The sequence below is a fragment of the Lepidochelys olivacea genome (genome assembly GCF_965140295.1).
Source record: "Lepidochelys olivacea isolate rLepOli2 genome assembly, chromosome: 20".
In the NCBI taxonomy this organism is placed as follows: domain Eukaryota; kingdom Metazoa; phylum Chordata; order Testudines; family Cheloniidae; genus Lepidochelys; species Lepidochelys olivacea.
This window is the reverse complement of record NC_140430.1, coordinates 11,038,912-11,061,210: the sequence shown is the minus strand read 5'-3', so window position 1 is coordinate 11,061,210 and position 22,299 is coordinate 11,038,912. Positions and strand designations below refer to the sequence as shown.

The 22,299-nt window shown below is 57.9% G+C and overlaps 2 protein-coding genes across 2 annotated transcripts in view; one reads left to right on the top strand and one right to left on the bottom strand.

Moving 5' to 3' along the window:
• The window catches only part of NCKAP1L (NCK associated protein 1 like), a gene marked incomplete at its 5' end in the record, with an annotated part of 70,391 nt that overhangs the window by 37,318 nt on the left and 10,774 nt on the right, over positions 1-22,299 (bottom strand). Inside the window, 15 exons of the mRNA XM_084610195.1 lie at positions 212-331; positions 662-794; positions 1,815-1,960; positions 3,261-3,319; positions 5,276-5,357; positions 6,534-6,666; positions 8,255-8,364; positions 9,251-9,347; positions 10,013-10,069; positions 11,197-11,353; positions 13,368-13,416; positions 13,945-14,082; positions 20,000-20,090; positions 20,469-20,611; positions 21,569-21,625. Coding sequence (XP_084466321.1) covers positions 212-331; positions 662-794; positions 1,815-1,960; positions 3,261-3,319; positions 5,276-5,357; positions 6,534-6,666; positions 8,255-8,364; positions 9,251-9,347; positions 10,013-10,069; positions 11,197-11,353; positions 13,368-13,416; positions 13,945-14,082; positions 20,000-20,090; positions 20,469-20,611; positions 21,569-21,625 — 1,572 coding nt within the window. The remainder of the gene's footprint in view (positions 1-211; positions 332-661; positions 795-1,814; positions 1,961-3,260; positions 3,320-5,275; positions 5,358-6,533; positions 6,667-8,254; positions 8,365-9,250; positions 9,348-10,012; positions 10,070-11,196; positions 11,354-13,367; positions 13,417-13,944; positions 14,083-19,999; positions 20,091-20,468; positions 20,612-21,568; positions 21,626-22,299) is intronic.
• LOC311510502 (gametocyte-specific factor 1-like) overlaps positions 15,005-22,299 on the top strand; it is a 39,914-nt gene continuing 32,619 nt past the window's right edge. Inside the window, exon 1 of the mRNA XM_084610197.1 lies at positions 15,005-15,233. The gene's annotated coding sequence lies outside the window, so the exon portion shown is untranslated. The remainder of the gene's footprint in view (positions 15,234-22,299) is intronic.

Here is a 22,299-nt window from a genome sequence, read left to right as displayed (position 1 = left end):
TGGCTTCCCCGGGGCCCCCAGCACTGTGCCATGCCCCCCACCTGCTCGCAGAGGAGCCCCCAGGCTGGCAGCTGCTCCTGGCACCGCCCCCAGGGTGGAAGCTCCCCCGGGCACCCCCCAGCACCATACCATGCCACTCACCTGCTCACAGAGGGGCCCCCAGTCTGGCAGATCCCCTGGGCACCCCCCAGCACTGTGCTGCACCCCTCACCTGCTCACTGAGCTTGCGCTGCTCAGCACACGCGTCCATGATGCAGTTGGCAGCCTGCTTGGCGATCTCCTCTAGGAAGTTGTTGCACAGACCCAGGCTGCAGCTCTTCAGGTGGGGATACTGCGGAGAGAGGCCAGGGACAGCTCACGGCTCTGCCCCCCACACCTGGCACCTTCCAGCCATAGATCTCAAATGCCAGCCACTGAGCTTCTTACCCCATGGGGGAGGCAGTCGGCACCCCTGCCCCTCCTCCCATGCATTGTCTTGTGTGTCCCCCACCTGCTCCTCACCCATGCATCTCCCCTCCTCCCCTCAAGTTCTCCCCACATGCATCGTCATGCATGCCCATCCGCCCTCCCACAGGGGGTTCTCTTCCCCTCTATATTGCCCCCCGTGTGCCCCACCTCCCCCATGCATACCGCGCATGCCCCCAGCGACAGTGGCACGCACCTCCTCTGGGCACATGGGGTGGGTGCAGTGGGCAAAGTGGCTGCAGACGAGCGGGAAGGCGATGGTGAAGCGCAGCATGGCCGGCTCCTCCATGGTCAGAGCAAACAGCTTCTCAAAGGGGCGGATGTAGAAACTGTCGGGTAGAAGGACACATCAGCGCAGGTGGGGCAGGGAGAGTCTGCCTGAAAATCTGTGTGTGCACACACACGTGTCTTTCCATGTAGGCTTGTGCGTGTGATTCTGTGTTTGTGTGTATGTGTGTGATTCCATGTGCGTGTGATCCTTGTGTTTGTTTGTGTGTGATTCCATGTGAATGCGATTCCATGTTTGTGTGTATGCATGTGATTCCATGTGCATATGATTCCGTGTTTGTGTGTGTATGTGTGTGATTCCATGTTTGTGTGATTCCTTGTACATGTGATTCTGTGTTTGTATTTATGCGTGAGTCCATGTGTGTGTGATTCCGTGTTTGTGTGCATATGCCTTTTCACGTAGGTGTGTGCATGTGATTCTGTGTGTGTGTGATTCTGTATTTGTGTGTATGCATGTGATTCGATGTGTGTGCGATTCTGTGTTTGTGTGCGCACGCATCTGCCTTTCTATGTAGGTGTGTTTGTGTGTGTGTGTGTATGATTCCGTGTTTGTGTACATGTGTGTGATTCCAGGTGCATGTGGTTCCGTGTTTGTGTGTGCGCGTCTGATTCTGCGTGAGCAGCACCACCCCAGCCCCTTCACATCCCGCTCAGAGGCCTGGATCCCACTGGCTGCTGTGCCCTCTGCAGCTGCCATCTCTGTCCCTCAGACCCTGGATCAGTGGCTGTGCACACGTGTGTGTGGGGTTCCCTATGGGAGGGGTGTGGGTCTGAATGGGCCGAGCCCAGGGCCTGAAGCCAGGCCTTAGCAATGCTGTTGGGCTAGCTGCACCAACTCTCCCCACCCACCATCTGACTGTCCAGGGTTCCCAGAGCGACCCCTGCTCAGAAACGTCAGCGAACAGGCCTCACACCACGGCTCCGAGGGCAGCAGATCCTCTCCCGCATCACATGGTGTGATGGGGAAACTGAGGCACCGATGGGGTTGAGGCAGGCCCAGCACCGGCCCCAGGGCTCTGGGCGGTGCTGGCCTGCCCGCGCCAGGTGCTGGGCATACACACCAGAAGGCCGACAGATCCGACGTCTCCATTACCAGCTCCTCCAGTGAGTCCAGCATCTTGGAGTGGAACATGATGAGGTTCATCACACGGCCCACGTCCGGGCTCTCACGCAGCTGCATGGGGGCCTTGGCCACACTGGTGTAAGCCTGGGGGACGATGGGGGGGGCAGAGAAGTGGGTGAGAAAGAGCCCAGCCCCAGGGTTCAGGGCAGCCACATCACCTCTCCCCCACCATCAGACCTGCGGATCCCCAAGTCAAGCAGAGCGTCTCTGCTAGCTGCCAGGGCAGGGCGCTGTGTGCTTAGTGCTGCCAGCTCCGAGGTCAAGCCCCGCCAGGAGCCATTCCACCTGCTCCCGCTCCCAGCTGCCTTTCCCATGGGCCTGTGGCTGGGCAGGGGAGCTCCCAGGGCAGGGGAGCCCAGAGTCAGGCCCTGGCCCTAGTTAGTGAACAGAAATGGAGCAGAGCCGATGTGGGTGTGGCAGGGGGTAGGGCTGCCAACTGTCGACTCGCACAAACCCAAATGCCCTTGCCCCGCTCCCTGCCGCGCCCCTTCTCTAAGGCCCCGCCCTCACTCACTCCAGCCCCCCTTCCCACCATTGCTCACTCTCCCTCATCCTCACTCACTTTCACCAGGCTGGAGAAGGTGGTTGGGGTGTGGGACTGGGTGTGGGCTCTGGGCTGGAGGGTGGGATTGAGGGGTTCAGAGTGTGGGAGGGGGCTCCGGGCTGAGCCTGGAGCAGGGGTTTGTGGTGCAGGGGCGGGTGCAGGCTCTCGGAGGGAGTTTGGGTGTGGGAGGGGGCTGGGGTAGGGGGTTGGGGAGCAGGAGGGGGTTCGGGGTGCAGGCTCCAGCCAGGCAGCACTTACCTCGGGTGGCTCCCAGAAGCAGCGGCACGTCCAGCAGCAGCTCCTAGACTCAGGGGCAGCCAGGTGACTCTGCGTGATGCACCTGCCTGCAGGCACCGCTCCCATAGCTCCCATTGGCCACGATTCCCCGTTCCCAGTCAATGGGAGCTGTAGAGTTGCTGCTCAGGGCAGGGGCAATGTGAAGAGACCCCCTGACCTAGCCTCCTCCTAGGGGACGCAGGGACATGCCGGCCGCTTCCAGGAGTGGCATGGAGTCAGGGTAGGTAGGGAGCCTGCCTTAGCCCCACTGCATCGCTGACCAGACTTTTAGCAGCCTAAAATCTCCTGGATTGGTTCAGTTGCCTCCAGGAGATCGAGCCCAATTCCGGGGGACTCCCAGCCAAACCAGGAGGGTTGGCAACCCTAGTGGGGGGCTGGGCTGGGTGCAGGAGGTCAGGGGTTGCCAGTTGCTGCCTGTCAGGGGGCTGAGCAGGGGAGGGGAGGTGTTGCTGGTGCGCGCCTGGCAGGGGGCTGGGTGAGGTGTGTGCGCCCTGGGAGATGCCCAGCCCCTAAGGGGATGCAAATTTATGGGGAGGGAGTTACCTGCAGCCGGAACCAGTCCAGGCGAAGCCCTGAAAAGTCAAACTTCTCCTTTTTGTCAACTGCAGGAAAGAGAAGCAGCTTTAGAGAGCTGGCAGCGGCCGCATGGGCTGGGGGCTCTCCCCTCTGTGCTAGGGTTGCCAACCCTCCAGGATTGGTCTGTAGTCTCCAGGAATTAAAGATTAACCTTTAATTAAAGATTATGTCATGTGATGACATCCCCAGGAATGCATCCAACCAAAATTGGCAACCCTACTTTCTGTGTTCCTGCCCCGCAGCAGCAGGGGCAGAGACAGGGCCTTGGGGCTGCAAAGCTACCTGGCTCAGTACACCTGTGCATGGGGCTGCTTGCATGGTGCAGGAGAGCCCAGCTGGCAGGGCTGCTCCCTTCTCTAGGGTGGCTGTGTGATGAAGTGAAACTATTCTTAATGTTCTCTCTGCATACTGAAGGGGTGCCTCAGTTTCCCCTATGCATTTCTTAAGTCTCTAGGTGGTGGGATAAGGGGGTGTAATTGTTGCAGAGCAAAGGGCCAGTGTACCTAAATGGCTGACACTCTGTCTCCTGGCAACTGATGGCCTGGGCTCTTCCCCCCTGCAAGGCGATAGCTAAAGGGTTGGAGAACAAAGGAATCAGGTGACCTTCTGGCCTGGGAAAGGGACAAAGCCCAGAGGAGGAGGGATTGGAGAATGTGTCAGTTTGGGGCTGGCTGGGGACATGGAGTGAAGTGCAAACGGGATTGTCTGGCTCACTGCCCCCCAAAATGCACCCGGCTGAGGGGTCCTGTTCTCTGTACCTACAAGCTCTGTTTTAGGCTGTGTTCCTGTCATCTAATAAACCTCTGTTTTACTGGCTGGCTGAGAGTCACATCTGACTGCGGAATTGGGGTGCAGGACTCTCTGGCTTCCCCAGGAGCCTGCCTGGGCGGATTTGCTGTGGGAAGCGCACGGAGGGGCAGAGGATGCTGAATACTCCGAGGTCAGACCCAGGACGGTGGAAGCCGGGTGAGCTGTTTGCCCTGCAGACAGGCTGCTCCCAGAGAGGAGGCTCCCCAGAGTCCTGCCTGGCTGCGTAGGGAGCAGGTCCAGAGCATGGCCCGGGGACGCCGTGACAGGCTGGTCCTGGCCGCTGGTCCTGGCTGGCTGCAGTGTACTGCCCTGTCACATCCACTCAGTGCACCACGCCAGCGGCAGCCAAAAGAGCCAACGGAATGTTGGGAATCGTTAGGAAAGGGACAGATAATAAAACTGAAAATAGCATGTTGCCTCTATATAAATCCATGGTACGCCCACACCCTGAATACCACCTGCAGATGTGGTCGTCCCATCTCAAAAAAGATATATTGGAATTGGAAAGAGTACAGAAAAGGGCAACAAAAATTATTAGGGGTATGGAACAGCTTCCATATGAGGAGCGATTAATAAGACTTGGACTTTTCAGCTTGGAAAAGAGATGACTAAGGGGGGATATGATAGAGGTCTATAAAATCATGACTGGTGTGGAGAAAATAAATAAGGAAATGTTATTTACTCCTTCTCATGACACAAGAACTAGGGGTCACCAAATGAAATTAATAGGCAGCAGGTTTAAAACAAACAAAAGGAAGTATTTCTTCAGACAACGCACAGTCAACCTGTGGAACTCTTTGTCAGAGGAAGTTGTGAAGGCCAAGACTATAACAGGATTCAAAAAAGAACTAGATAAGTTCATGGAAGACAGGTCCACCAATGGCTATTAGCCAGGATGGGCAGAGATGGTGTCCCTAGCCTCTGTATGTCAGAAGCTGGGAATGGGCGACAGGGGATGGATCGCTTGGTGATTACCTGTTCTGTACATTCCCTCTGGGGCACCTGGCATTAGACATTGTCGGAAGACAGGATACTGGGCTACATGGACCTTTGGTCTGACCCAGGATGGCTGTTCTTATGTTCTGGGCTGGAGCGTGGCCTGGGGCCTGCACACCCCACAGGGGGACCTGCTGCTCCGGGCACAGCAGGGAGCCGTGGGGGCACCTGCATACCTTGCTTCAGAGTGAGAGACGACAGGGTGCTGACGAAGGATGACATGATGATGGACTCCTCCTCGGGGCAGACGGTCAGATTCTGAAAGAGACGGGCACAGCTTAGGGGGGCTTCTTGCAGGCAGCTGGGCAGTTGCATTCTGGGGTGTGGAGAGCCCATGGCGATGGCAGAGTTCCTGCCCAGAGATGGGGTTGGCTACTGCAGGGCTCATAGAATCATAGAATATCAGGGTTGGAAGGGACCCCAGAAGGTCATCTAGTCCAACCCCCTGCTCGAAGCAGGACCAATTCCCAGTTAAATCATCCCAGCCAGGGCTTTGTCAAGCCTGACCTTAAAAACCTCTAAGGAAAGAGATTCTACCACCTCCCTAGGTAACGCATTCCAGTGTTTCACCACCCTCACAGTGAAAAAGTTTTTCCTAATATCCAATCTAAACCTCCCCCACTGCAACTTGAGACCATTACTCCTCGTTCTGTCATCTGCTACCATTGAGAACAGTCTAGAGCCATCCTCTTTGGAACCCCCTTTCAGGTAGTTGAAAGCAGCTATCAAATCCCCCCTCATTCTTCTCTTCTGCAGGCTAAACAATCCCAGCTCCCTCAGCCTCTCCTCATAAGTCATGTGTTCCAGACCCCTAATCATTTTTGTTGCCCTTTGCTGGACTCTCTCCAATTTATCCACATCCTTCTTGTAGTGTGGGGCCCAAAACTGGACACAGTACTCCAGATGAGGCCTCACCAATGTCGAATAGAGGGGAACGATCACGTCCCTCGATCTGCTCGCTATGCCCCTACTTATACATCCCAAAATGCCATTGACCTTCTTGGCAACAAGGGCACACTGCTGACTCATATCCAGCTTCTCGTCCACTGTCACCCCTAGGTCCTTTTCCGCAGAACTGCTGCCTAGCCATTCGGTCCCTAGTCTGTAGCTGTGCATTGGGTTCTTCCGTCCTTAGTGCAGGACCCTGCACTTATCCTTATTGAACCTCATCAGATTTCTTTTGGCCCAATCCTCCAATTTGTCTAGGTCCTTCTATATCCTATCCCTCCCCTCCAGCGTATCTACCACTCCTCCCAGTTTAGTATCATCCGCAAATTTGCTGAGAGTGCAATCCACACCATCCTCCAGATCATTTATGAAGATATTGAACAAAACCGGCTCCCACGCCCCAGGGAATTTTCCCCTCCCAGGGTTGTGTGTCTCGCTGTCGGAGTCCTGGCTGCACGGATCTCAGAGCCCTTCCCCTCGGTGTACCTGGATGATATCGCTGAGCAGTAGGGCGTCGAAGCGAGCCAGGTACTGGACATGGTAGCGCTGGATCACTGTGCTGTGCTTGTGCACCAGGGTACGCAGCTGCTCCATGAGGAAGAGCAGCTCGGCGATGTGACTGCAGGGGTGACACAGGGCTGGGTCAGGCTCCTCTGAGGGAGACAGAGCGGCCTGGGCTCCTGCAGGCAAGAGTCACTGGGGAGCAAAACCCTCCCCACATATCGCCTCACCTGGGGACGGGCAGGGCTGGATCCGAATCTGACAGCTTCAGGGTATCCTGGAAACAGGGTACCCCAGGGCAGCCCTGTGCCCATTACGGTGCCATGGGACTCCTGCCACGCCCCCACACAGGTGTCCAGACAAGTGCCATTCCCCGAAGGGACCCCTCTGACCACTGAGTCCGAGCTCCTGCGTAGTGCAGGCCACAGGACTTCCCCGAACTCATTCCTGTTCGAACTCGAGCAGATCTTTTTGAAACTGCCAGTGGTGGAGAACCCCCCGCACCCCTGGGTAATCTGTTCCAATGATTTCATTATTTCCAGCCTGAATGTATCTAGCTTCAGCTACCAGCCGCTGGAGCACGTCAAACATTTGTCTGCTAAACTGAAGAGTCTCCATGCATTGTTTTCAGTTTCCCCGGCCACAGGTACTATGGACTGTGGCCTGCTCTTTCTGAAGATGATCCACGGAGCTCCTGCAGTGTTTCGCTAGAGTATTTTCCAATGCTATGGGGCGCTGCTTTAGCTCTCCTGGCAGGAGTCTGGCCTGCGGTGCTGGGGCTGCCGACTCCCCAGCCCCCAGGGCAGGATCCACGGCATCTCCCCTTCCCTGCAGGGGTCATTTCCCATCTCCCCTCACTCGCTCTCAGCCCGTTCAGCGAGTGCCACTTGAGCCTTGCAGCATCCACGCCCCCTTTGCACACCTGCGCTGCGGGATGACACATACGCGCTGCTGGCTGAATTGGGCCCAGGATGGTCACCGGAGCAACAAATTCCTGCCATGTCTCTTGGTTCCATTTCCTACCCCCAAAGCAACGCCCCCACGCTGTGGGGCCCTGAACGGAGACCCCGACCTTCTCCTCTGCCCAGGGGGCCCATGGGTCCAGTGCACCCCACTCAGCATGGGGCCCATACAGCCTCCCATGTCTCACAGCAAACAGTGTCTGTCCCCCACCCCCGAGAGCCAGACCCCTTCCAGTGCCTGTCCCCTCCAAGAGCCAGCTCCCCCGCCCATGCCTACCCCTCACAGAGCCAGACCCACCATGGGCCTGTCCCCTCAAGAGCCAAACCCCCCACACACTGCCTCCCCTCCCCAGAGCCAGACCTGTCCAGTGCCTCCCCTTCTCCACGCCAGACCCGCAATGGGTCTACCCCCCCACACAGAGCCAGCCCTCACCAATTCCCCCCGACACAGAGCCAGACCCCTCAATGCCTGTCCCCCTGCAACAGAGCCAGACTCCCTCAGAGTCCCCCAGCCCCGATAGCCAGACCCACCCAGGGACTGGCCTGCCCCTGACAGTCAGACTCCCTAGGGCCTGTCACCCCCAGAACCAGACCCACGCCCAAGATCCAGACCACCCCAAAGCCTGTACCCCCGCCCCCAACAACCCGACCTCACCTTGGGACATCCACCCTTGCCCAGGACACTCTAGGCCCCATCCCTGCAGTGCCCACCCCACGCCCCCACAAGACTGGCCTTGCCCTGACCTGTCAGCATAGTCCTCAGGGGTCTTGGTCTTGGTGACATGCTCAGCATGACGCACCAGCCAGTTCATCTCGTCGCGGCACAAGGAGAGTGCCATGAAGACGCAGAGAGCCTGGCAGGGCAGAGATCGGTGGGGTCAGCTCCAGGCAGGGACAGCTCTGGCCTGGCTGCATGCCGGGCACCTCACAGGCACCACCGCAAACCAGACAGCAAATAGGGGAGGGGCCGTCAGAGCCAAATACCCCCACCCCCCCACGGGCAGCCAGGGGGAGAGGGGTCGTTCAGGGCTACCTGGGATGCGGGGAATCACTTCACAGGGGCAACGGAAAGGAAACAAACCGCACGGCATGGCCCCGGGATGCAGGCAGGCCCACACGTGCCCTGGCGGTTAGATTACGTCTGTGTCTGATCATTTCCTCCCTATGACACTGAAGAGGGGCGAGGGGGGCTCTGCCGAGAGCTAAGAACTAGTTGATTGTCCTGGGATTGCCAGACCTTGGTACGGGAAACAATGTCCGAGCTATGGGACATGTGAGCTGTTAGGCTCCAAACCCGAGGAGGGGAAACCTGTCCCAGGGCCAGGGACAAGGGACAGCCTTTCTGTCCAGGGAGGATGCACCCTTGAGCCTACCCAAGACAAAGGAACCCCAGGGGAGGTCTCGGTCAAGGGCCCGGGGCTCAGACACTGACTGGCAGTGAACAAGAGATGAGAGGGAGCACACGGTGTGCTCCGTCCCGTCACAGGGGGAGACTCGCCAGCGGTCTGGAACTGCAGGTGGCTGCAAGGTCTGATCATTGGGCGAGACCCCTAGTCCCCCCGGACCTGGGACTGCAGGGCAGACATGGGAGCACTCCCTGTCAGTGGGACAGGCAGGATGTGGGGTGGACGGACACTGGAATAAAAACACATGGCACCACAGTGACCATACATGTTCACGCACATGCACACACCCACACTCACTCCCCTTCCCAGTTCCAGCCCTGCCCCGCCCCCTCACCTTGGGGCCCAGCAGCCCAGGCTGGTCGCTCAGCAGCGCCTCCAGCTCCCGCACCGCGTTGCGTAGGAAAGCCCGCCGGTTCCGGTGCAACTGGCCACTGTGCAAGAGGGGGGCAGGTGACTGAGCCGGACACTGCGCTGCCCGCTCCGACCCCGGTCCCATGCCCGCCCCACAGCTCGGCCCAGGACCAGGGAGTCCAAGGCTGCTCACTCCACTATGGATGCAGCTACAACAGGGCAAGTCCAGTGTCAAGCCAGAGCCATGCAGGGAGGTCGTGTGGGGCAGCCGCATCAGGGGAGTTACAGGGGGCAAATATCTCTCATCCCTGAAACCAGTGTGCCACAGCAAGGACCCCAAACAGCAGGGACTGTGCAGGGGAGCCCAGGGCTGGGATAGCAGGGGCTGTGGGGTGGGACTGGGGGCACTGTCAGAGCTGGGGGGAGCCCAGAGCTGGGATAGCAGGGGCCATGGGGCAGGACTGGGGGCACTGGTAAGGTGGTGGTGGGGGCCCAGGGCTGGGATAGTAGGGGCCACGGGGCAGGACTGGGGGCACTGATAGGGCAGTGGGGCAGGACTGGAGCAGCACGAGGTGCTGCGTGTTAGCAGAGGCGTGTTGGATGCCTGTCCTGCCCACACTGCAATGGGCACTGGCCAGTGGCAAGGGGACCTCCCCGCCACGGGTACTAAACCCCGTCCCCGTGGATGAGCCAGGACCCATGTGTGTATGGGGATGGGAGGGCTCGAGGCTGAGGCAGCCTGTACCTGTGCGCCACAGCGTGCTCCTTGCACTCCTTGACATCAGCCACCCGCTTCCCATACCTGTGGAGGGGGCGAGAGTGAGTGCTGATCGCCAGGGCAGCCCCCAGCCAGCCCTGAGCCCTGGCACAGCCCCCAGTGCAGCCCCCTGAAGCAGAGCCCTGGCACAGCCCCCAGCACAGCTCAGCCCCCTCCCCTCCCTGACCCACTGGACTCCCACACAGGCTTTGCTGCATGTGACAAAGTAGGAATTTTCTGTAATATTTTTATGACACCTGCGCATGCCTCAGTTTCCTCCAGAGTGCGCATTGCTACCCAGTGAGGGGGACAAGGGTTAAGTTTGCACTCAGGGCTGGTTAAGAGATGGGGCAAGGGGTGGGGAAGGCTCGGCTGGCTAACTGACCCTGAATGGGTCACTAAAAGTCTGGCTGAGGCTGACCCATCTCAGTGGGAAACCCAGTCACCAGGACGGTCACACCTTGTGCCCAACACCCAGTGGGAGGAGCATGCCCCACCTGGGGAGCAGGCCTGGGAGCGGGGAGGTGGGTGCCTGAGTGTTGGCTGCTGGAAGGAACCCCCAACCCCGGGAGCGGAGGAAGTCAGAGAGGGAGACACGAGGCCTGAAAAAGGAGCTCCCTGGGGCCCTGTGCTGGCCAGGTCAGCCTGTGCTTTCCTCTTTGGGGTGCTCTGCTGAGGACTCTACCGCTGGGCTTCAGGGGACGCAGCTGGGCTCAGGGAGGAGTGTCCAGCCCTGAGGAGGGGACCCAGCTGCACCAGGAGCCTGGCTCAGGTGGAGTGGCTGAGCAGAGCTCACGGGTTGGGTCAGGAGGCTGAGGGGCCCCATGGCTGCCCTGGAGGAAGTGAGACCTCCTGGGGGTCTGGCACATCAAAGGGGTCCCTCCAAGGGCCTGTCCCAAAGCTGGGGTGTGGCACCGATCCTGGGATCTGGGACTCTGTACTAGTCACTTTGGGCCCTCCCTGCTCTTCCCTTGAGTCTGGTGGGGATCCCCCTCCAACCTCCACCCGCCACCCGCCCCCACCAGCTGCCCCTGCACTCCGCCTCCCTGCCAGCCGCTTCCCTGCCCCTGCCACCTGCCTTCCACCCCCCGCCTGCTTTTCCCCCAGCAGCCCCCCTCCATGCCCATGCCAGCCCCCCACCCATCAGCATCCCCCCCCCAGCACCCCGTTACCCTTTCAGACTGCTGAAGAACTCCTCGGTGACCTTGTGGATCTGCAGGGCATCGTCGCGAATGAGGCTGATGTAGAGCGAGCCCTGCAGGCCCAGCTTCCACAGCTCCAGGCACTGCGGGTTTGAGCTCAGGCAGCCATGGCACAGGAGGAAGCCGACTGCAGGGAGGGGCAGAGGAGAGGGGTCAGGGGCACAGCAGGGAGGTGAGGAACACAGGGGGTGGGGCGGCAGGGGGTACAGGGGCATGGCAGGGATGCAGAATGTGGCAGGTCAGGGGAGAAGGTGGCAGGAGAAAGGGGCACTGGGGCTGGGGCAGCAGCATGGCAGGGATATAGTAGGTGGCAGGGCATGGGGAAGAGGGGGCAGGGGCACAGCAGGGAGGTGAGGAACACAGGGGGTGGGGCGGCAGGGGGCACAAGTGCTGGGGTGGCAGAGGGCGAGGGGCCCTAGGGTGGGGCATGGCAGGGATACAGCAGGTGGAAGGGCATGGGGAGGAGGTGGCAGGGGCGAGGGGCACAGGGGCTGGGGTGGCAGGGGGCGAGGGGCCCCGGGGTGGGGCTTGGCAGGGTTACAGTAGGTGGAAGGGCATGGGGAGGAGGGGGCAGGGGGCACAGGGGCTGGGGTGGCAGGGGTTGAGGGGCCCTGGGGTGGGGCATGGCAGGGATACAGTAGGTGGAAGGGCATGGGGAGGAGGGGGCAGGGAGGAGGGGCACGGGGCTGGAGTGGCAGGGGGCGAGGGGCCCTGGGGTGGGGCATGGCAGGGATACAGTAGGTGACAGGGCATGGGGAGGAGTTGGCAAGAGTGAAGGGCACAAGGGTACAGAAGAAGGGGAAGGGACGCAGCGGGGAGGGATGTCAGGGGCGCAAGAGGCACAGAGGAGCCACCAACCCCAACTCTCCATCCTGCCCCCTCCCATCACCAGGGGGCGAGCAGGCACTGCCAGGCATCCAGAGGTCAGCAGACGCAGGAGCTGCTGGGCCAAACGGGGTAGTGATCCCCAGCACTGAGGCCCCAGGTTGGGGCTCCTAGTGTGAGGTAATGGGCAGGGCTGGGCAGGGCTCTGGGACCGGGCACCTGGCTGGGCTGAGATCCCAGACTGGGCTCCTGGCTGTGCTGTGCTCTCTCTGGTCTCTGGTGCTTGTGACTTTCAGAGAGGTGGGACCTGCCTGATCCCTCAGGACCAGGTTGGTGATGTGGTGAGCGTTAACCCTTCCCTGCCAACTGCCTGCCCACCACACTGGAGGCCTTGTACTGTGAAGGGGGCAGAAAGCACCAGCCTGTGAGCCACTGGGCAGGGCATGAGCACCGGGAGAGAGAGAGACCCCTAGACAGATGTGGGGGGGCCATTAATATCAGTGGAGACTTTCCCTTGGATTCTACTGATTGGTGGGTGGGTGGGTAGGTGGGTGGATAGATAGAAATGGATGGGTGTGCCCCAGGAAGGGGGATGGGTGTGTATGGGCAGGGCAGGGGTGGAGTGGAATGATGAGTGTGTATGGGGATAGGTGTGTATGCGGATGGGTGATGGGTGAGTGGAGGGGTAGGTTCTCATGGGGAATGGGAAAGACGGGTACGTCTGGGGAGCGATGGGTGCGTATGCGGATGGTTGCGGATGGGGATGGGGAGGGATGGGTCCGTATGCAGATGGGTGCATATGGGAATGGGGAGGAGTGGCTGTGTATGGGGATGGGTGCATATGGGGATGGGTGCATGTGTGGATTGGGAGGGGTGGTTGTATGTGGGGATGGGTGCGTATGGAGACAGGTGGGTGGAGGGGTGGGTGAGCCTGGGGAGGGATGGGTGTGTATGGGAATGGGTGCGTATGCGGATGGTTGCGGATGGGGAGGGATGGGTCCGTATGCAGATGGGTGCATATGGGAATGGGGAGGAGTGGCTGTGTATGGGGATGGGTGCATATGGAGATGGGTGCATATGCGGATGGGTGCATGTGTGGATTGGGAGGGGTGGTTGTATGTGGGGATGGGTGCGTATGGAGACAGGTGGGTGGAGGGGTGGGTGAGCCTGGGGAGGGATGGGTGTGTATGGGAATGGGTGCGTATGCAGATGGGTGCGGATGGGATGGGGAGGGGTGGGTGCGTATGCGGATGGGTGGGTGGAGGGGTAGGTGCAGATGGGGATGGACCCTTCCCGCCAGGTGCGGCATGACTCACTCAGGATCCAGCGCTCCACCACCTCCAGTGACAGGTACTCGCAGGCCATCTGGGGAGAGAGGGGCCGTTCCTCAGCGTTGCTCTCTGCAGCCCTTCCCAGCCACCCGCCACCAGGAACAGGCACTGGGGCAGAGCCACTGTCCTGGCTCTCGACCCTCACTCTCCTCGGCCCTGTGAGCTGGCCCAGCTTCTGCCCTCCCAGCCCCCGCCCCCATGGCCAAGCACTTGGGATCACCAGGTCCTACCTGAACAGCTACCTGGGCCGGATCTTGGCATGGGCCTGGCTGTGACAAGCACAACCTGGTGGCTCCCAGCCCTGTCGTCACGGGCACCAAGAGGCACCCTGGCATGGCAGCCTGCCCTCGGCTCCCCACGGTCAGGGATCGGAGCAGCCCCACTGCCATGCATGCTGGGAGTCCCTACACTGGCCCCTACACTGCTGGTTTGCCCCCGCCCCCTGGGATCCCCTCAGCTGGGCGAGCCGACTGCGGGCAGAGCCATCGTACAGTGTCCTGTGTGCAACACCCCGCTCAGGGCCCCCCACAACGGCCCCCAGGCCCTGGAAGGCCAGACTCACGACGTCCGAGCTGGCCGGGCTCAGCATGGTGGCAGAGTTGTTGATCAGGCTCAGGAGCTGGTCGCTGCGCCACTGCTCGACAGACTGGTTCCTCCGGGCAAAGAGGAAACTGAGAGACAGGAGGGCGCTGGTCATGACCTGGAGGGGGGCAGGAGGCAGTTAGCAGGGGCAGCAGCAACTACAGCTACACAGCCTCCTAGCAGGAAGACCGGGAGCCAGAAATGGGCCTGTAACCATGTGCTGCCCTCAGGAGAGGATTGCACCCCAGGGGCCATGGGGCAGGTCATGGGGCCAGGCATAAGGCAGGATGTGGAGCTAGGTTTGGGGTTGGATGCGGGGCCAGGCCTGCTGGGGCAGATTCAGATCTCAGCTGCTCCTGGTTGCGAAACTGGAGTAAGCCAGGTGCTGTCCATCCCACACCTCCGGCCTCGCACACATTGCCCCACAAGCAGCGTCCAGCCCCCTCACATGCACCGTCAGCATAAGCACACATGCAAACCAGGCCAGGCTGGAACAATTGCACGTCAGCTGTGCCTTACTGAATTCCAGGTGGCAGGGAGGCACAAGCCCGTCCGGATCGAAAGGCCCCGCCCCAAACCTTACAGGAGGAGCCACTGAACCCAGGGTTCAACTGAGGACAACTAAGGAAGAACAGGGTCGGGAGTGGGCATCTGTGACATTCTATACTATGGGGGAGTGTCCTGTAACCCCCATATTTCTCATTTTCATATAATCGTGATCTTACATATAAAGCAGGCCTTGTAAGGTATCAGGGAAAAGGTTATAATCTGCTGAAAGTCATTTCTCTATCCATATATGTCTATCATTAATGCATATGAAGTTATGAGAATTGTGTTGTATGGTTGTCACTAAAACATGCTGTAAGTTGGGGAATCAGCCAGATATTAGCTCCCCAGAAGCAACAGCAAGGAAAGTAATCAACACCCGGGTGGGGTTTCAAACAACCCATCAACAGCCATTGTCTAGCAAGGGAGCTACCATGCAATGATTGACCTGCAGGAGGCCGCACCAGGGAAATTGCTCAACCTTGCCTGGAGACTCAGCAATACCCCCAGACATGCCTGGACTTGTGTTTTCTAAGCACATGGACTGAGGGTATAAAACAGACAGAATGAACAGACAGAGGGAATAAAACAGACACACTGAGCCTTTCTCCTTCACCCACCTATGCTGCAAGCATTAAGGACACTCTGAAGACTCCAACTGAGGGGACTGGCCCAGATTTCAAGAAGGAAATCTGTGTACTATGGACTGCAATATCCAGTGGGGTGAGAAAAACTGCTTAAGCTAGATGTTGCCTAGTCTAATAGGGTCGAGAGTTTAGACTGCATGCTTATATTTTCTTTTCTTTTGGTAATTAACTCTGACTTTTTGCCTATCACTTAATATCACTTAAAAGCTACCTTTTACAGTCAATAAATATGTTTAATTGTTTATCTTTACCAGTGAGTTTGTATGAAGCGTGGGGCAAATCTGCTCAGGTTTGCAAAGGCTGGTGTATATCCTCTTTCCATTGTTAAAGTGATGAACCAATTAAGAAATCTGCACTGCCCATCTTGAGCAGTGCAAGACAGTATATTCCTGGGGTACAGTGCTGGGAGCTGGGGGGATCTGGCTCTGGTGCCTCTTTCTCTGTGTGATTCACGAGTGGCTCTGGGAGCATCCATGCAATCTAGCTGGGTGTGGAGCACCACATGCTGTTTTGCTGAGTGATAACAGCACCTGGAGGGGTTTGCTGCTGGTCACTAACAAGGCATTGTGAGAGACCCCAGGCTGGAGAGAGTTAAGGGGGCACAACAGTCCCAGGCTGCACCCCAGGGATCCCATCACAGTGGCGCAGCGAGCAGGATATGTGACAGGGTAAAATGCACACCTTGTACTGAGCAAAATTTGCACTTCATACACTGGTGTAAGGATTTTAAGTGTGGTGGCTAAGGACAGTCAGGAGGCGGCTACCGGTTTGTTATTTTCTGCTTGCTTATTTTGGGAAAGGGAAGTAGAGACAGAAAATCAGGAAAATGAGTGAAATCAGTGAAGCGATCATGAAGTTGGAGCTTTTTAAGCTGCAGGTTGCAGGAAAGGAGAGGGAGCACCAGAGACTATCGGAACTGAAAGAACTGGAGATAAAGGAGAAGTGGGGGAAAAAAGAGAGGGAGCAGGAAGAAAGAGAGAGCAAACACACCAACTGGACCTGCTAGAGAAGCAGAACCGGAAACCACCAGTCCCAGCAATTCCCATTACCCAAAAATCCACAATTGGGACCATTTATGTCCTGCAGACAATATTGCTGAATATCTGAGCACCGTTGAAAGGCTGTGTGCAGTGCATGAGATCCCTGATGCCAAGAGAGTTCCTACCCTGATTGCAAAATTAACTGGTAAAGGTCTAAATGTGTTAAATGAAATGCCTATTGAGGATGCTTTAGACTAGTGTAACTTTAAAAACACTGTTTTGCAAAGGTTTCAGATTACCCCTGAAACATATAGAGTTAAATTTAGGACTCTTAAGAGGGATATGGGTATGAGTAATGGGGACGATGTGAACAAAATAAAGATTTGATGGGAAAGTGGGTGAGGGGCAAAGGTGTTATAAGCTTTGAGGGAATGTTGGATCTTGTTGCTCAAGAGCGTTTCCTAGGCACGTGCAAGGCTGATGTGAAGCAGTGTCTGTGGGACAAAGATGTCAAGTCTGTGGATGAGATGGCGTCTCTCGCTGATCCCTTTGAACAGACTCAGGCACCTATTGAGGACAGGCCACAGAAAGAGGGGTTTAAAGCTGGTGGGAAGGGAAAATCCCATTTTATCCCTAGCAATAGGGAGGGTGGCTGGAGGCCGAGTCCTCACCACACCAGAACCATTCCTCTAACCCTTGTCCCAACCATCCTGTAAAAGCAGAAGAGCCCAAAAGATGCTATCAGTGTAATTCCAATGAGTATCTGAGGAATAAATGTCCTGTGCTAGGAGGTAGCAGGCACCCAATAGCTCATGTTAGTTCTGCTGTCCTCAACACAGCAACTGGAACCGATCATATTGGCTCTGTGAGGTTAGCCTCTGCAGCACCAGATATGGTTGTCGAAATTGATGGCAGGGAATACTTGGGGCAGAAGGATACAGGGGCCCACATCTCTCTAGTTAAGCAGAGTGTGGTCCCAAAGGCCAGTATGTTGCCTGGCCAAATGGCAGAGATGGGGGTGGGGGGAGATGAAAGCAGATTCCTCATACCACTAGCTAAAATCCATGTGGTTTGGAAAGTGTTTTCACTGCGGGGGGTATGGAACACCTCCTAGTTGACCTGCTCCTTGGTAATGATTTTTTCCATGTAGCTCAGGTTAAGGTATTTGCTCACAGCAAGAAGGAGTTTTATGCTGGGATCCCGAGGGAAAGGGTAAGGTCTCAGGAACGGTTGAGAGAATGAGAGAGAGTCTCCTTGATTCCTCTGCAGCAGGAGGAAGCCACATGTTTCCAGGTGGGAGGGTGGTTGAGACCAACTCCTGCACTGCAGCTGGAGGCAACACCACATCAGGAAGGGATGGGGGTGTAACACCTGCCAGGGAGAGAATTGTCCAGGTTGTTAGCTGCCAGCAAGTTGCAGCTTGAACCAGAGACAAACCCGGCTCTAGGGAGCATAAAGCAGTGTGTCCCAGAGGAGAGCCCAGAGAAGAGACAGGGACTCTCAGAAACCACTGAGGTGGGTGAGGATTCCTGTGACTCTGTAACACAGGGAAGCAGGGTGCTTCCAAGTATGGGAGGGGCTGAGACTAGCTCCTTTCCAGCAGAAGGCAACATGCCCTCAGGGGCAGGAGAAGTGTTGTCAGTGATTAAGGAAACTGTCCCAGTTGTTAGCTGGCAGAGTTTTGCAGATGAACAAGGGAGGAGACCCCTTCCTACGGAGCACAGACAAATGTGTCTTAGGAGGGGGCCCAGAGGAGGAGACTGGTGAAGGAATAGTGCGAGTACAGGAATGTCTCCTCACTGGTCACTTGGGGCAGGATGCCCAGGGCACTAGGAGGATGGCTGAGTCAGCATCAGTGCACCCAGGCACTCAGCCTGTGATCCAGGTTTTGAGAAGGACCTCCTGAAGGGGAGCAGTCACACAGCTGACTTCTCAGGGACAGAGAAAGGGGTGGTGGAGGGTACCCCAATCCAGGTCCCAGTTTTTCAGGGTGCTATTTTTGATCAGTGTTTGGAATGTAACTGTCTCTTTAAACCAAGATGCAGCTCCAATGCCTGTAACACCAGAGGAGTTGAGACCAGAAAATTGCCAGGGGGTGGTTTGTGAGAGTTCGAATGACCCAACGGACAGAGAAGGGGGTGTTTTCCCCCAGGCTGGTGAGACACAGAGAGCAGTTATGGGAAAGCTGCTTGAAAAAGGTGCATCTGAGCAAAGGGTAAACAAACCTAGCCCAAAGAGCACAGATAACAGCCCTCTCCGGGGCAGGGAAGAGCTCAGTGCTGGGAGGGGGAAACATAGGGTAACCTCAAAAAGGGAACTGGATTTTTTTGCATATGTATAATCCTGGGGTTGGGAGGTAGCCCCCCAAAGGGCCAGCCAGTGTGCAGGATCCACCTGGGCCCTTATCTGGCCAGACCCTGACATATTAAAACCCCAGAAACGTGGTTAAATTAAGAGCCCACAAAGAAGGTAACACTGGAGGGAAAGAAAAGCCAGTGACTGATTACATGGGAGAGAGTCAAAGGACACCCTGGGTAATGAACAAACTAACCTCAAACTACACTATCTGAACAGAGGGCGTGGTATCATAAAGATACTTGTAAACACCCATCTGTGATTTTAAAAAAATGTTAAGATTTGGGATAAGAATTTTGTTATTGACGTTAAACCTTATGGTAATGCTAGTTCTCGGTTAATACCTGTAAACAAATTTAAAGCTTATCACAGCAGAGAAACCATAACAAACCTGGTTTGCTGTGTGTGAATGGGGAAACTGAGGCACACCATCTCATAGCCTTGATGGCCGGATGTCAAGAGAACTATAACACAAACTGCCTTTGGGTTAGTCACTGACTAACCCTCCTGCAGTAACCTAAGGGGGGAGGTGTGACATTCTATACCTCCCAGGCTGCAGAGAGTAAAGGGGGCACAGCGGTCCCACAGTCCAAGGCTGCACCCCAGGGAGCCTGTCACAGGGTCATAGGTATAAAAGCAGGGATAAAGAGGGAGACACAGAGCAGAGTACCCCGGACAGCGCCCACTGCTCCTCAAAGGTGTTTAGGGAGCCAGCGGATGTGACCCATAGGAACTCTGCCCGGATGCGTGAGACAAGGGAGGAACGGAAATAGGCCCCGCAGTTGCAGAGCACCCCCTCGTCTCGCATCCTCCTCCTGGTGCTCTAGACGGGCACTTTGGCCAGCACCAGGAGGAGGTTACTGAGGAGGTCTCGTGACCTGGTGGGTCTGTGGACAGGGTGTGTGTATATGAAGAGGTGTGGCAAAAAGTGCAGCCAGAACCACAGCAGGGGGTTCTGGAGGAGCCAGAAAAGGGGCTGCGACCTCATGCATTCCAGATGGGCGTCAGGATCTCCCTCACGCTGCAAAATGGGCAGGCGTCAGGATGGGGGTGAACTGCGGCAGGGGCACGCCCGTGCTCACGGCTCCATGAAGGTGTGGCCAACCGATGTCCCCAGTGGGCCGTGGGACCAAGGTGGAGGACAGGCTGGTCCACCAGGGTTCCTCACCCTCCGCAGGTGATGAAAGGTCCCGCCACTTGGTATTGGGGCAGGACACAAGGGTGAGGAAGTGAAACACGTGCAGCACGAGCGTGTAGAGGTGTTCCCTAGGCGCGGTTCAGAACGAACCAGCTACAGGGCTTGCAGCCGAATGGGGTTGCGGAAAGGAGTGGGCCAGGGGGCTCGTGGGGCAGGAGCCCAATGAAAAGGTCTGGAGGGCCAGCAGTTATCACTAGTGCCAGCCACCCCCCTCCCCCCGGTCCACAGCCCCTCACTGTGTCCAGTGGTGATCACTAGTGCCAGACCCCCCTCCCCACACGAGCACAGCCCCGCTCCAGCATCGCTCACCTTGGTGTGAGGCCCAAACTCCTCTGTGAGTTTCTTGAGTGGGGTGTCGTACTCCAGCACCATCTGGGCCAGCCGGGCGTAGCTGGGGTCGCTGCAGGGGGACGGCAAGGGCAGAGGTTTGGCTCAGGCCCCCATGGCAAATTGACCCCCAGTGCCTGGGTCACGCACCCCCCCAGCAAACTGCCCTCCGCTGCCTGGGTTGTGCACCCCTCACTAAACTGCAATGCAATGCCCAGGTCATGAACCCCACAGCAAATGACCTTGCAGGCTCTGCCAATGCCCCTCACTCCTCCACATGGGTGCTACTTCTGGGATTTATACACTGCCCCCTGGAGACCTCTGATCCACACATACCCTGCATCAGGAAGTCCCACTGGTTAACTCATCCTGTGGCCCAGCCCAGCACTGTGTGAGCCACCCTCTCCTGCACAACCCCCCTTAGTCCCCTTCCCCCCCAGTTCCCTCTCACCCGCTGCCCTGGATCATCTCATGGGCGCAGTTGTACATCCCAATCAGGGCTTTGCGGTCCTCGATGCGTGACAGCAACAGGATGACAGATGTGTAAGTCACCACCAGGTCCAGGTAGTTCTTGGTGAGGTCATAGTTCACATGCTGTGGGGGGGCAGTGTAGTGGGGGGTGTCGGTGACCGGGAGCAACAGTGTGTGTGCGTGCGCGCACGTACGTGCAAGCGCTGCCCCCTGCTGGAGGGGATGAGCCCTGCTCTGTGTGTGTCTTCTTGTGCATGGGGGCGGCATGTGTATGCTACCCCCCACTGGAGAGGATGAGCCCTGCAGTGCAATTGCACTGTTGTCTGCAGTGCATGGAGATGGAGGGTCCTGCAGAGAGGAGAGCAGCAAAGCCAGGGGTGCGGTACGGACTCTCGCCCCGGCACAGCACCCCCCAGGCTGCTCCTTGCACACAGCCCTGCTGGCTGTCAGTGTTGGGAGACATTCCTGGGGGAACAGCAGCCCCACAGGGAGGGACGTTGCCCGATGCATTATGGGCCCACTGGAGATCGGGGCCCCAGGTGCTGCATGGAGACAGAGCAAGAGGCCGGTCCTGCCTCTGGTAATACCCTCAGGATTATCCCTAATCTGCCCATGGGCAGCTGGGGCCCAGAGAGGCAGAGAGAAGATGGCAGGTGCTGGGGGCACTGTTGGGGACAGTGCCCAGCCAAGCACTTGAGGATCCAGCCTGAGGTCACACTAGGGATCTGTGGCTGAGTTGGGACTCAACACCAGATCCCCTGACTCCCAGCCCAATGCATCATCCCCACAATCTTCCTGCCTCCCCAGGGAAGCAGAGACACCAGCCGTCTGTCCTCTGCTGTGCCCCTGCCCACACACCACCCCTTGCAGCCCCCTGTCCATGCACCATGCCCGCAGCCTGCTCTGCCCCTGCCCACGCACCACCCCTTGCGGCCCCCTGTCCATGGCCCCCCCGCCCCCGCAGGCTGCTGTGCCCCGGCCCACACACTGCCCCTTGCGGCCCCCTGTCCATGCACCACCCCTGCAGCCCGCTGTGCCTCTGCCCACGTGCTGCAGCCAGGGGACCTGCCCGGGACTCACAATGTCGAAGTAGCACTGGCTGGCATCGATGGTGTTCAGCAGCTCGTACACATGGTCCTGCCAAGGGAAGCTGTGTCAGTCGCACCTAAGAGTCAGGACCCCACAGTGCCCAGCTGTGATTCGCCCCTCCCCCAGTCCTCAGCCCCGGCAGCCCCATGTCCCGGCATTACAGGACAGCTGGCTGTGTCAATAGGGGCGGAGGGCTCCGTTACACACGTACAAGTCCTGGGTACGCTAAGGAGGGCAGGCGGCTTCCTCACCCAAGATTTGGCACCTACAGTAGGGTAAAGAGTCTCCCCACCACACCCCTTCTGCTCCAGGAGCAACGGGCCCTGGTGTAACTGGTGCCCATGGTGCAGGGATGCAGACGCCAGGGCTGGAATGAGCCATGGGGAAGCGCTCACGTGGAAGGCAGGGCCATGGGGATGGCCACAGCCCCATGCAGCCTCTGTGACACGGGCAGCAGGTTGAAGCAGCACCTGCTCCATCCATCATGAACTGACTCAGATCGGTGCAAATCAGGTGAGAGCTGGGTCCAGCATCCCGCACTTGTCCCATGACCACAGCATCTGGGCACCCAACAATCTTCAATGGAGTTACCCTCCTCCCCACATCCCCTGTGGTGCGGTGCTGAGCTATCAGCTCCATGGCGCAGAGGGATTAAGGCCCAGACCTGAAAGGTATTCAGGCATTTGACTCCCACAGGGTGGCTGGTCCAGGGGAACCCAGGG